The following is a 15,108-nucleotide window of genomic DNA, read 5'->3' as shown; positions in this document are numbered from 1 at the left end:
AATTCATTCCACACTGGGAGTATTCAACTCAAGTCTTCTGGAGGAGTTACTTATGAAAGTTGATTGGAAATCAGTAATATAATACATTATGTAGTATTTAAGGTATGATACAGCCCAATTAACAGCTTTGTATATACAATCAACTCTCCTGAATTTATCTAAACTAGACAAACACAGAACAAACTGCTTTCAAAAGGAATATAAATACTGAATCCAATTTTTCAGGTGCGGACAAAGTGACTCACTAAACATGTACACATATTATTATGTCCATGGTTAATAATAATAAAAAAAGGCAACAATTCATTTCCCATCTTTTAAGATCCACAATTAACTTTAAATATATTATTTAAAAATGGCTAGTGATGAACCGACAGATGATGAAGTCAACAGATGAGCCACAAAGGAGTCAAATCCTTTATGAAATTAGGTTATTTAATGATAATAATAATGTGGGTTGCCTTAATAAACAAAAAGGTTGTCATACCTGCATTTCTCGTCTCATAGGGTAGGTCCACTCCTTAAAAAGAAAGAAAAATACAACAGTAAATAACATTATAAAAAACGTCACCGAATTAAAAGTTAAAGATGTGACATTCAAGTGTGAATATTTTTAAAAACAGATTATACTTTAAGAATATTCTATAAAAATAGCAGATTCAATAAGCTTCACAAACACCTGAAAATTTAAGTGCCAAGAAACAATTAAGGTATTCTTTAAATAATTAAGCTTCCAAAATTATGATTATGTTATATCATACAACGGATGGGATAATCCATTAATTATAAGAATAGATATTCTAGAAGTTTCTCCCCCAAATAATCCTCTAAATCAGAGATGTTAAATAGACTTTTGTCATTCATACCAATTCAAATCAACTGGCAGGAGACAGCTAAAACCAGGCGTGGAGAAACACTATGGAAGAAGAGTGCTGTGATCAATAAATATCTGCTATGGGTGAAAGAAGAATAGTACGTGATAGGTATTTGTCATCCCTGATATCAACTGCCAGATGCTTCTCAAACAGCTTTTTCCATATCTTACTTCGGTTTAAGATTCTGTCTAGTTAATTCCCTCTAAAGACACATTTCAACAAAGCATAGATTTCATTCTGTCTTTGGAATGTAGACCAAGATAAAGATTAAAAATACTACTAAATGCCAATGGCAAAAGATAAAATATTTTAAAAGTTACAGCAAATTGACATGAAAAAATCAAATATAATACAAATAGTCCTTGCCCTGGCTCCTGTGGCTCAGTGGATTTAGTGCTGGCCTGAGAACCAAAGGGTCATCAGTTCGATTCCCAGTCAGGGCACATGCCTGGGTTGTAGACCAGGTCCCCAGTAGGGGGCGTGTGAGAGGCAACCACACATTGATATTTCTCTCCCTCTTTCTCCTCCCCTCCCCTTCTCTCTAAAAATAAATAAACAAATAAAAATCTTTAAAAAATACAAATAGGCCTAATTTGTAAGTAGACTGCACTCCAAGTTTCTAACTTGGCTGCATAAAATTCAGAATTATAAGTAGCAATTAGGTTTCTAAAGTTAAAACTGGAAGATTTTTAAAAATACTTTTATTTTGAAATATTTTAGCATTATGGAAAAGTTGCAAAAGAACATACAAGAAATCCCCTTTATCCAGATTCCCCAAATCAGAAAAGTTTTTTTCTTTAATCCTCACTGGAGGATGTGTTCATTGGTTTTTTTCTGGGGGACGGGGCAGAGAGAGAGAAACATAGGTCAACTGCCTCCCATACAGACTTCCAACCAGGGATCAAACCCACAACCTTGGTACATACCCTGATCGGGAATCAAACCCACAACCTTTTAGTAGATCAGGGCATCAGAGAAGTATTTTTAACATATAATGTAGAACTGTTATACATCTGTAATAGAAAGGAAGGATACTCTTGCAATGACAGCAGGCTTTAAAAACAAAAACAATACAAAACAAAAAAACAGCCCTAGCTGGTATGGCTCAGTACACTGAGCACTATAGCCTATGGACCAAAAGGTTGCTGGTTTTACTCCCAGTGAGGGCACATGCCTGAATTATGGGCTAGGTCCCCAGCTGAGGATGTACGAAAGGCAGCGAATCAATGTTTCCCTCCCTCTCTCCCTGTTTTTCCCCTCTCTAAAAATAAAATATTTTTTTAAAAGACCATTTTAAAAAGAGAAAAGAAACAAAGTAATCTTGAAAATTGGTCTCAGCAATGTAGTAGCATACTATAAATCCTGAGAAACAGTGTAAGTAATGAGTTAAAATATACTTTTAAAAATTATCTTTAAATGCACAGCTAAACTAACAAGCAAGCTCTATCACTACAGATTAGTTTTGAACTTCATATAAGTGGAATCATATAGCAGTATTATTTTATGTCTGGCTTCTTTCATTCCACGTAATGCCTATGGGATTCATAGGCATGTTGTTGTATATGTCAGTAGTTTGTTCCTCTGTTATTGCTGTGCAGTATTCTACTATATGAATATTCCACAATTTGCCCGTTTTTCTGTGGAGATGATTTAAGTAGCTTCCAGGTTTTGGCAATTATGAATAAAGATGCTATGAAAATCTTATGTGTCCTTTGGTGGACATATGCATTTGTTTCTCTTGGACATGTAAATAGCAATGGAATTGCTACATCACAAGGTAAGCCTGTATTTGGCATTACTAGAAATTGATTAAAAGTTTTCCTAAACCAATTTACACTTCCACCAGCAAGGTATGGAGGTTCCAGTTGTTTCACATCCTCATCGTGGCCATATTTTAAATTGCACTACATATGTGAGACATAAGACAAAGCCTAGGACCTGCTCAAAGTGAGAAGTCAGATCAAGAACAAAAAGCTGGGACCCCAAAAGGCAGTGAAAGATAAACTAGGGAGGGGGAAAATACCCCTCACCTCATTCTCATAGAAATGAGTACTCTTGCCTTTCTTAGCTTCAAGTCTGAGTAGAATGTGGTGGTAATGGTGGGGTGGGGTCTTCCTAACCACAGAATCTGGCCTTCACTCAAGTCTGGCATTAGAATTCAATTATCTTTGTGAGGCCAATGAAAATTTAATGTCAAGTGGACCTGGGTAAATAGTGTCCATGGGTTCCTGGGAGAAGCAAATGCATTTTTCTCCCTGGAGGTACATACCCTAAACCTAGTCAGAAGTAATTCACACAGTTAAGTTCAATAAGCTCACAATAAAAAAACCGACTTAAAAGGGGGGGAGGGTTCGATATGAGCTACCATGAAAAGCAGATATAACTGAATGACACCTAGAGATTTCAGATATGACAATGATAAAAAATACAAAACACTTAAATTATTTAATTATATAATAACATCAAAAATATGACTAACAATTAAGAAACTGATTTTTAAGAGAAGCAAATGAGTATTTAGAAATGAAAAACTGCAATTGAAATTGAAAATAAAAAACAGTGGATAGGCTAAAGAGAAGAAAGGACACAGATAAAGAGAGAATCTGTGAACTGGAAAAAGAGAAGTGACCTTTCAAATGACCTAAATTCAGAGTTGGAACGGTCATCCATAGATTCTAAGACCACAGAATCTAAGTTCCAGAAGGAGGAAAAAATAAAGGAAAGATAGTATTACAAAGATACTGTTCTTGATGTCAGAAGCAGCATGGCATGAAAGGTTCCCCTGGTCTCTGTCCGTAAAGTTACAGGTTGAACAGCTGTAATTCAACAAAAGACTTCCCATTCAACACATAAACACATCTGAGAGATGTACATGTTGCAACATATGAAGGTGGGTGAATTGGGAGGCAAACAGGTAAGAAAGAGGAAGTATGGAGACGGGTGACACTAATGCAGCCTGGAACTCACTGTGGGTCTCGGGACAGGGGAGGAATCAGATTACAGTGTATACTCTCTGCAGCACTTAGGAGAAGAGAGGTAGAAACATCCCTGCCTGAGTGGTCAGGACATAGTGTAGCTAAATCTAGTAATGGGGTTAGAGATGACATACAGAGTTAGGGCAGCTGCGGTCTGGCAGCCACCATTACCAGGCAGAAAACAAAGCCACTGGAGCCTGGCCACTTCCCCTCACCCTTCCTCAGTCTCATTCACCCTTCTTCAATCTCCCAGAGCTGGAGCTGGACTCCTCTCACCATCTTAGAGCCAGCAGCAGACCCCAGAAGAAGCTGTGGCAGTGAGTATCGAGTTGCAGAGCACACTGTCTGCAGCCTTGAGAACTGGAGAAGCAGAAGCATTCCTTCCTGAGTGATGGGGACGTGGTGGGGCTGGTCCCAATGATGGGGGTGTGACAGCTGCAGCTGCTGGGAGGAGAACAAAGCCACAAACGCAGAAGCCAGCTTCTCCCAGTCCACCTGCTCCCACCCACTGCAGCAGAACCCAGTGGGGCCACCTGGGATGTCTAGGGCAGTGCAACAACTGGTTGCAGGGGCAGCGATGGGATTTCACAAGTTTGGAACCCCACTGCCCATCACTTTTCTCCATGGGAATGGTGCTCTGAGACCAAGAGGACCCGGTCACAGAGAAGGCACCTACTTCCCCAGGGAGTACAGGGCATTTTTAACCATCCCACAGAGATTCAAGAAGATGAAGCAGTGTAAGAGTAAACAAAAACTTGCACTTGAGTACATCTTACTAAATAGAGAAATGTTACTCTTCAAGCAGATTTCATTCCCATAAATGCATAAGCAGAGAAATAAATCCATCAATACCATGAATAACCAAGGTAACAAGGCATCTTAGGAAAAAAATGAAAAATCCCCCGAAAATAAACTTAAAGACATGGAAATATGTAATTTCAATGAGGGGGGGAGTGGGCGGGGAGATAAATGGCAATGGAATAAAGTTAAAAATTTTTGAAATTTAAAAAAAATTTTAAATAAATGAGAATTCAAGACTGTAGTTCTGAAAAACTCAATGAAATACAAGAAAACTCAAGCAGTTTAATGAACTCAGAAATAAAATCAACATGAATACTTCACCAAAGAAGTTTAAACTTTAAAAAGAGAACCAAACAGCCTTGTCTGGCGTAACTCTGTAGATTAAGCCCAGGCCTGCAAACCAAAGGGTGACGGTTTGATTCCCAGTTAGGGCACATGCCTGGTTTGCAGGCCAGGTCTTCAGTAGGGGGCGCGCGCACACAACCACACATTGATGTTTCACTCCCTCTCTCCTTCCCTTCCCCCCTAAAAATAAATTTTAAAAAAAGAACCAAACAGGCACTCTTCCCCCCCACCCCCAGGGCATGCCTGCTTTAATCTTCTTTTCAAGTGTACTTTCCTAAGTTCCAAAGGCCCCTCTTTTACCTAACTTGTTTCCTTAAACCATTTCTTCTATCACTCACTTTAGTAAAAAACATAGTAACCCCTGTAACTTTCTAAATAAGCTTCCTCTTAAAATTTGAATTCTTGGCTCTAAATTTTTTCTTTGCCTAAATCCAGAACCGAGGTCCAACTTTGCAGCAAAAACTTGTACCATTTCGCTGCTAACATTGCCTGTAACATATGGTGCCACGACTTGGATCACCTTATCGCCCTCTGGGTTGACTAGAGGCACCTCCTTATGCTTCCAATCTCCTTTCTTGGGACCTCCGTGAGGTGGAGTGAAAGGTTAAGGCCCTGAGCCCTTTCTCTTATATTTGGAAAAAATAAAAACAAAATAATAAAATAGAAAATCTGGAGCTGAGGAACTCAATAAAAGAATAAACTAGTGAGCTTTGAAACAGCACCTAGTAAACGGAGGAAAGAATTAGTTCTACTGAAGATAGAAATCTAGAAATGCCACAGGTGAAAGAGAAGACAAACAAGATGGAGGGAGGGAGGGAGGGAGGAAGGACGGAGAGAAGGAAGGAAGGGAGGGAGGGCTCTATGAGAACTGTATGACTCCATCAGAAAAAGCAGAAAGAACAATATAAGAATAATGGGTATACCTGCTCTGACCTTGGGTGGCTCAGTTGGTTGGGTGTCATACCACAAAAGGAATGGTCGCCGGTTTGCTTCCGGGCCAGGGCACATACATGAGTTGTAGGTTCAGTCCCCTGGTTGGGGAATGTGTGACAGACAGCTAGCTGATCAATGTTACTCTCTCACATCAATGTTTCTTTCCCTTTCTTTCTCCCTCCCATCCCCTCTTTAAAGATAAATAAATAAAATCTTAAAAAAAAAAAAAAAGGAAATAATAATGGGTATGCGAGGAGAAGAGAGGGAGAAGGGAACAGAGAGCCTATTCAAACAAATGATCAAGGGAACTTCAAAAATCAATGGAAAGAGCAGGATCCTCTAAATCCTAGAAGCAAAGAGAACACCTAATTATCTTAACCCCAAAAGACCTTCTCCAAGGCACATTACATTAAAAGTGTCAAAAATTAATGAAAAAAAAAAATTCTCAAGACAGCCAGGGAAGACAGTAACCTATAAAGGAAATCCCATTAGATTATTGGATTTTTCAGCAGAAACCCTATAAGCCAGGAGAAACTGGAATCAAATATTCCAATTATTGGAAGAGAGAAATTACCAGTCAAGAATATTATATCCAGTAAAGTTACCCTTCAGATATGAAGGAGAAATACTTTTCCAGACATACAGAAGCTGAGGGAATTTATCACCACAAGACCCGCCTTACAAGAAATACTGAAGAGGTATTCTATCTAAAACAAAAAGACTAAAGGATACAAAACTATGAGCAAGATGACTAACAGATAGACAGAAGCGGGAAACTGCAACCCTTATTCAGAACAGAGTATTATATACTTAAATATAACATAATGATTAAAGGATAAAAAACCATTAAAAAAAGAGAAGACAATAGCTACTGCAATTTAGAATTGAAAATACAGCATAGAGAAAATGTGTGACAACAAAAACATAAAAGGGGAAGTGGTAAGGGTCCGTTTTTGCAAAGGGAAGAAGATGCATTCGAAAGGACTGCTGTATATATGAAAATTTCTTTTCCAAAACCTAATTGTAACCACAAACAAAAATTCAGAAACCCAGACACATAACAGAAAAAAAGAGGAAACAGAGTAAAACAAGATCATAGAATACCACCAAACTAAAGTAACAGAAACACAAGGAAAAAAGCAAACAAAGGAGACACAGAGTTACCAGAAAACAAGATATAACAGCTATAGGAAATCCTCATATATCACTCATGACCCTAAATGTAAATGGACTTAACTCAGCAATAAAAAGGCACAGAGTAGCAAGCTGGAACAAAAAATAAAATCCAGCCATAAGCTGCCTTTAGGAAGGAGACCCATCTCAGCTGCAAGGACAAATATAGACTCAAAGTGAAAAGGTAGAAGATGATACTCCAAGAATGACATCCTGAGAAAAGTAGATGTACTTATATCCAACAAAATACATTTCAAGGTTAAAAAAAGTAATAAGAAAATGCAGTTTGATGAAATAAATTCTACCCTTAAAGAGCTCAAGTTTCTAACACCAGTTAGACGTTCTTGATGGCTTCAAGACAAGACTTCCAAACTGCCCGACATACTGAAAGACCATTACCCTTGTGTGTCTTCACTGGAGCAGCTAACAGAGTTGGGGGAAGAAACCCACGCTTTCATATGCCGCCCCAACGCGGCCCTGTGCTGCCTGTGTCCGGCCGGAGTCGGCGTCTGAGCAGTGAGGCCGTGACGAGAAACGGGGTTGTCGTTATCCCTGGGGTGCTCGTTCGTTTGTCCTGGCCTCATGCGTCTTAGGTCAGGAGTTGGCCAGATGCCTAGGTCTTCACCCTTTACCGACACTCTCACTGCCGCAGGCGTGGCGGGCGCCGTCTGTGTCCTGGAGCCTGTCCTGCCTCCTTGCTCTCAGACTCCTGTGTTCTCCCAGGTGGGGGCGTTTGCTGGCTAGTTTAGCACGTTCCTTTAATGATAATTAACAAGTGTCCTTCTAGTTTTGGTGGTATTTCTAAAATAATAGTTAAACTTGCTTTGTAACATGAAAACTGAAGTGTTAAATCATGTCCCCCGAAGCATGATAGTTACCTACTGTAAACAGTTCTCTCGTCCCCACACACGTCACTAATAAAATTGTTTGTGTCTTTGAACCAACACTCAAATGGCACATCTCCTCTGCCAACTCTACATTCACTGTGTTCAACTATGCCGACTGCATAGTTGACCATTATAAGAAATCAGGTAACTTTAAAACTGTGTAATATGGAAGTGGTTGAAAATCACATAGGCTCATTTTGTTTGTATATTTGTGTAATAGCACCTCCTATTGTCTTCACGTGTTCTGAAAGTAGAATTTTTATTTTTAAACTATGCCTAACATGTAAACAATAAATTAAAATACATTTAAAAAAGTAGTAAGAGACAAAGATGGACATTTACTTATTTATTTTTAGGTCTTATTTATTATTTATTTTTAGAGAGGGGAAAGGGAAGGAAAAAGAGGGAGAGAAACATCAGCGTATGAGAGAGACATCGTTGATTAGTTACCTCTCACATGCCCCCAACTGGGGACCTGGCCTGTGAACCAGCAAACTTTTGGTTTGCAGGCGGCACCCAGTCCACTGAGCTACACCAGCCAGGGCAAACATGGACATTTATAATGATAAAGGCAACAATACAATAAGAATTGACAAAACACTTATCAGTATATATTCACCCAATCATGGAGCACCAAAATATATAAAGTAACTACTATAGAACTAAAGGGAGAAACTGACAAAAATGATCATAATAAGGGACCTAAATACCCTGCTGACAGCTATGGATAGATCATACAAACAGAAAAATTAATAAATAAATATCTGCCTTAGGTGACATGTTAGATCAGATGGACTTAAAAAACATGTACAGAGCCTCTCACCCCAGAACATCAGATTATACATTCTTCTCTAGTGCACATGGAACATTCTCAAGGATAGACCATATGCTGGAACACAAATTTAAGACTGAAATCACACCAAGCATATTCTCTCTGACCACAATGCTTTGAAATTGGAAATCAACTATAAAAAGCAGGAAAAAACCACAAATATGTGGAGATTAAAAAACATGCTACTAAAGAACAATTGGATCAAAGAAGAAATAAAAGGAGAGATCAAAAGACACATAAAGACAAATGAATATGACATATCAAAACTTTTGGGATACAGCAAAAGCAGTAATAAAAGGGAAGTTTATATTATTACAGGCCTATCTCAAGAAGAAGCAAAATAAGTTAGATGGAAAAAGTCAAGAACCATATGATTTCACTCACATGTGGGATATAAAACTGAAAACAAATGAACAAACAAGATAAAACTCAGACACAAACAATAGAGGGAAAGGGGAATGGGTAGAAATACTTATAGAAAAGGGTCTTAAAGGGGGTCAAATACATGGTGACAAAAGGAGATATGACTTTGGGTGGTAAACACGCAATGTAATAGACAGATGATGTGGGTGTGTGACCTAGCCTTGGCCCTTCACTGTATTTACCACTTCCTGGCTATAGTGACTGATCCAAAGGATAGGCACATGACCTAAGTTGAGTTAGTCCTCTAGATTTTAAACACTAAAGCTTGGAGAGAAGTGCTTTTATTCCTCAATGTGTAAGCTCCATCATGGTATGAGCCTGGAGCAGATGTTGGCCAAACTCCCTATGAAAATGCCCAAGTAAAAGCGCAGACCCAGAGAGAAAGTAGAGACAAGCGTGATGAGAGGCGGTAGCAGTCCTGATGCATTATAGTAATGTCTAGTCAAAACTCTGACATTATCTGTACCTCAAGCTTTCTGGATTTAGTTACTTCTTTCTCCTTAAGCCAGTCTCAGTTTTGCAACAAATAGAGAAGAAACGTCTAATGCTATAAAATAAAGAAACGGCTTTCAGTAGGTAATATTTGCATCATTATCTACTAGGCTTTAAATATTACTTCTGTCCCACACAGAAAAGAAGCTATATTCCCAGTAAGATTTTCTAATTTTTGCATATTATATACACAAGAAAAGATTAAATGTAGCACTGGCTGGTGTGGCTCAGTGGACTGAGCCCCAGACTGCAAAGCAGAGGGTCAACAGGTTCCATTACCTCAGGACACATGCCTGGGTTGGGGGCCAGGTCCCTGGTGGGGGATGTGTGAGAGGCAACCACACATTAATGTTTCCCTCCCTCTAAAAATAAATTTTAAAAATCTTTAAAAAATAGATTAAATGTAAAGTCTTCAAACCTTTTTTTTTTTTTTAAGATTTTATTTATTTATTTTTAGAGAAAGGGGAAGGGAGGGACAATCTGTTGCCCCTCACATGTGCCCCAACTGGGGCCAGCTGGCAACCCAGCATGTGCCCCGACCAGGAATCAAGGGACCTGACCTTTTGCTGTGGGGGACAATGCCCAACCAACTGAGCCACACTAGTAAGGGCAAGTTTTTAAACATTTTAAACTAGAAATTTTAAGATTAAAGCAGGGAAGAATTGAGGTGTATTAAAAAGAACAATGAACTAATAAGATTCACGAGATCAAGGTTCTCTCACTGTCTTTGTGCTACTGTGTTACCATAGCAAATCACTTATTCTCAGCTACAATTTCTTCAACTGTCTACGTTATTCCTAAAATTGCTTCCAGTGCTGAAATGATTGAATAATTTTGAGGTATAGAAGCATACTTCTCATTCACATTATTCCATATTAAATGAGGAAAATAATTAAATTCATTTTTAAACATAAATTCAACTTTTCCCCACCTATTTGAGTCTACTCTAAAAACATATGCAATTCTCAAGGATCACTACCGCAAGCAAAAGATCCCGCCAAACAAAAAATGTGAACCCCAGATGAAGATATTCAATAGAATGAATATTTGGTGTAAACTGAATGGTCTCTTAAAATTAGAGCTTTCTTCTTCCAATTACTTTTAAGATCTTTAAAACTAGAAATTGTAGATTTTTTTCTTGATTATGCTAAAGCATTCCTTGTCCTGTTACTAGTTTAGATTTCAGAATATTCGAGCGATTGAGGGGGGAAAAACTCAACTCAATACAAACGTTAGACAGGGAAGAAGTAAAGTGGGTAATAAAGAAAACTCCGAATTAGAAATCAGAAGACCAAGTTATGAAGAATTTTATTCTCATTATTAACTTTCCTCCAAAGGGCAAGATTTCTGATTTAAGTTTTCAGACTCAAATGAGCCAACTTTGTAGCTTTGCCTCAAAAAAAAAAAAAAAAGAAAAGAAAAGAAAAAGAAAACAACTTTGGAAAACTTTTAGACTGCCCATTCTGAAAGTCAGGCCCAAGGTCTATTCCACCTGTGGGTGGGGAGCGGGGCATGTGTCCTACAAGTGAACTCTGTTAACACCAAACATATGCCTCAAAATGAGATTAAAAGCAACATTACTCTCGTGTTGCTTTGGCAATAAAAGGGGAACCTTACTCCAAGTAAATCCTCGACAATTTGACCTAAGGGGGGAAAGGGACTACTTTTGCTCATCTCATTAAACTACACCAGACCCAGACCCAAGAGCACGGGAGGCGTCTCAGGAAGGAAATATCTGAATCAGGGAAAGAGCCGACCTCCCCTGGGCCGGAGGCTCCACCCCGAGGTCCCGGGACGCCCTCAGGACTCCCGTACCGCTGGACGCTTCGACGGTTGGGCCCTGCGGTTGCCCCTCGGCCTGTGCGTGGTCGACTCACCTCGGCGTCGTCTTTACACTGTGGGAGAGAGGGGAACTCCAGCTTCAAGTCCTCCATGATCCCAGCCGGCTGACTGGTGGGTGAGATGGGAGTAGGAGCTATTCGCCAGCCCGACCCTAGGGCTGGCAGTGGGAGCGAGCGCCGGTAAACTGGAGGGCTGACGGGCGGGCAGCGGCCTTACAACTAACACACGCAGACCAAAGGGTCCCGACCACTCCGGCGGCGGTGGCGACCACAGAGGGGAAGAGGAGGGTTGGGCGGCTCAGGCCGGGCCGCCATTATGCCGCGGTATCCCTAACCCCGAGTTTCCGCGCCCCTCAGGCCACCCAGGTTCGGGTACGAGCTCGAGCCCCACAACCGTCTTCCCTCCTTGCCCCCCGCCCTCCCCGCGCCGCGCTAGCCAATCCCAGCCTACGCGCACCTTCGGCCCGCCCCGCCGCCGCCAGGTGTCAGCGCGCCGGCGCCCCGCCCCTTCGCGGGAGCGCAGACGCGGGGGCGGGGCCCGAGGCTCCCTAGCTGGAGCCCGCGCGGCGTAGGGGAGGCGGGGCTGCGGCAGGAGTGAATGTTTGAAGGTCCTGGGAAAGGCAGTGGGGCAGTGCAGCTCCCTCCACCCTTTCCAAGCAGACGCGGATCTGTTTGCGATTAAGAATGGTCAAAACACCCTAGCCACCAGTAGCTGGCATCTGCAAGGAAAACTATAGTTTCTCCCTTCTCAGAATGCTGCGCAATCTGAAGTAAGGTTATAACCAAAAGAGTAATGAGTGAAGCGTTCATCTTAAAATTGTTAGGCTACACAGAAAATGAAACACCCACCACTTTTATGCAAATTTAAATGGTGGACTTGGGTATATGACAACTAGAAAATCTCAAGAAATGGCAAATAGAAAAAAGTCCTAAGAAACAGAAATGGAATTGATAGCTCACTCAGTAAGTTGTACATAATACTGAAGAAAGAATTCTCCCTTTAACTTGAAGCTTATTAGTATTTCAACATTGTAATAAACTACATGGCTTTCAGTATCTTTTAAAAAGGGCTCAAGAATTAATACTATATTGGCAATAAAGATTCGGTATGTGATGTTTCCTCTGGGCCTAGGGAGATACTATTACCCTTTTTGTTTAAACAGGTGAGGAAAATCAAACTTGGAACCCACACATAAACATTTAAGGTTTGTACACCAAACCGATTCTTGAAAATCACCACCACCAAAGTAAAATACAAAGCAAGTCATTCATTTATTAATTAAATTATAAATTACAGTGGGTAAAGTAAAAAGAATTACATGGATATTTGACCTACACACCCCCCCCAAATATCCTATTCCTTTTTGTATTGTCATATTTATGAAATGCACTGTCAACATATTATAGAAATGGAACTGTTCAATAATTTGAGTAATATAGGTGGCTAGCTCGAGAGATCCATTTTCTCTACCACTATGTAATCTGTTCTGTATCTTTTAAGGTTATAAAAAGGTATGCAATACTCTGCTAGTAAGATTTTAATTTGAGGAATGATTGTATTTACCCAGGTCATTTATAGTTTATTTTTTTAGTGTTTTTGAACCTGAAGTCAAGTTTTTTTTTTAACAACACCTTTAATAAAATAATTTTACTTGATGCCCAATGATGATTTCCTATTGTAATTTGTTAAAGCTTTAATTGCCACATGATATGCCACATGACTGTGTACAGGTAACAGAACTTTTGTTGTGAACATTTCTGACATCAACATCTCCTACCTACACCAGACATTCTTAGTCTGGTATCCATAGATACCTACAGAGTTCATGGGTGAGCTTGGAAAATAATAAATCTCCTTAACTTTTAGTATATGCAAAATTGTATAGAGTTATGTATGAATTTTTCTGGGAAGAAGGTCCAGACCATAACATTCTAAAAAGGGGAACTATCATCTCATATAACTGAAGAAAACCAAGTCACATTTATTAGAAAATATTACTTTCAATCGTAATCTTAAGTTATGGATGTGCATGTACTATTTCAATTAACTATTACACAGCCTAATCATAGTAGGTGGAAACTGAATAAACACTTTCTGGAAGGAGAAATATATATAGACATAAACATAAAAACACATAACAATATACTGTTATGAAAACAGGGTGGGTACTGTTTTAAATTAAAATTCAAAAGCCAACAATCTAAATACAACTTTACCTTGGTTATGAAATAGTTTGCTTACTAAAGAACCTTAAAGGACTATATAGTAAATATACTTTTACAAAAGACAGTATGTGTAGAACTGAATCAAACAGATTTTATTCAACTTTTTAGGATGAGGAAAACAAATGATATAAGTCATAAGAAATGGTCTTTGTACTATCATCTCAAACCATTTTCAATGTTTTACAAAATGCTCACACAGCAAATACGAAAAGCCACAACGTACTCTTCTTTTATAACTTCTGCTGCAATAAATGCAGCATTAACAAATATACATATTTCTTCTGTACCAATCTTAAATGTAAAATTACTGAATTACTAATTTTTGTTATTCATACATTTTTATTCATACTTTTAATGAGATCATTGCCAATACATACATTATTTTCCTTAACTTCATTTTTACATTAAGCCAATGTCTCTTATGCATCCATCAAAATCCTTACAGTATATTACACAGGTTTGTAGTCTAATTTTGACTCTAGCTTCTTAGAATCAGCCACTTTTCTGACTGCTTTCATGAAGTCTTCCTGTACTACAAAATCATGATCAGCACGAATTGCAAACATACCTGTGGAGAATAAAACAACACAGCTGCTTTATATAATATGTGAATTATGTACTATAAGAAAACTAAATAACGTAATTCTATGGAATAAATGTGAAGAAGCCTAGATTTACTACTTCTGAATCAGTAGTTCTGATTTGTTAAAAATTACTTTCATTGTTCAGTAAATTTCCATAGCAATCATGAGCATTATTTTCTAAACCAAAAGCTAGAAAACAATGAGACAATTATCTGAATATTTAAAATCCAAATCACACAATCCCTGTATCCAATGGCATCTTGAAAAAACAAAACCCAACTATAAACAAAATATTCACATTTTAAGCAGCCGTATATTTTTTTTATAAAGATTTTATTTATTTTTAGAGAGAGGGGAAGGGAGGGAGAAAAAGGGAGAGAAACTTTGATTGCAGGCCTCAACTGGGGACCTGACCTGCCACCTATGCACATGCCCTGACCCAGAATCCAAACAGCACCTTGTAGGCCAAGAGTGCTCAATCCACTGAGCCACACCAGCCAGGGCTAAGCAATGGTTCCTCAACTCTACAAGCAGCAGTTCCTTGAAAGGCAGGAGCGCATATATGGTTTGGGAAAACACAAAACACCTTCAGTAATTCTGATAGCCTTTACTTGTTAATAATCAAAAGCATAGAGAATAGGATATTTTAAAAAGCCAACAGTAGGCTTTAACAAAACTCAGTGCCATTATTCACATATTACAATTACCCTATTTATATGCA

At 38.9% G+C, this 15,108-nt stretch overlaps 2 protein-coding genes across 4 annotated transcripts in view; both read right to left on the bottom strand.

Annotated features, from left to right (window-relative positions):
• The window catches only part of STYX (serine/threonine/tyrosine interacting protein), a 36,181-nt gene extending 24,155 nt beyond the window's left edge, over positions 1-12,026 (bottom strand). The window contains exons 1-2 of one of the 2 annotated variants that reach the window (XM_045201374.2): positions 11,614-12,026; positions 488-520 (exon numbers count right to left, since the gene is read on the bottom strand). In XM_045201374.2, coding sequence (XP_045057309.1) covers positions 488-520; positions 11,614-11,670 — 90 coding nt within the window. In that variant the 5' untranslated portion in view covers positions 11,671-12,026. The remainder of the gene's footprint in view (positions 1-487; positions 521-11,613) is intronic. The other variant, XM_024567414.3, reaches the window with a different exon arrangement.
• Positions 12,027-13,872: 1,846 nt separating this feature from the next.
• PSMC6 (proteasome 26S subunit, ATPase 6) overlaps positions 13,873-15,108 on the bottom strand; it is a 31,678-nt gene continuing 30,442 nt past the window's right edge. For both annotated transcript variants that reach the window (XM_024567677.3, XM_045201338.2), the window contains one exon: positions 13,873-14,371. In XM_024567677.3, coding sequence (XP_024423445.1) covers positions 14,253-14,371 — 119 coding nt within the window. In that variant the 3' untranslated portion in view covers positions 13,873-14,252. The remainder of the gene's footprint in view (positions 14,372-15,108) is intronic.

Source organism: Desmodus rotundus, chromosome 7, assembly GCF_022682495.2.
Source record: "Desmodus rotundus isolate HL8 chromosome 7, HLdesRot8A.1, whole genome shotgun sequence".
Lineage (NCBI taxonomy): Eukaryota > Metazoa > Chordata > Mammalia > Chiroptera > Phyllostomidae > Desmodus > Desmodus rotundus.
The sequence above is the reverse complement of the archived record's forward strand: the minus strand, read 5'-3'. Positions and strand labels throughout refer to the sequence as shown.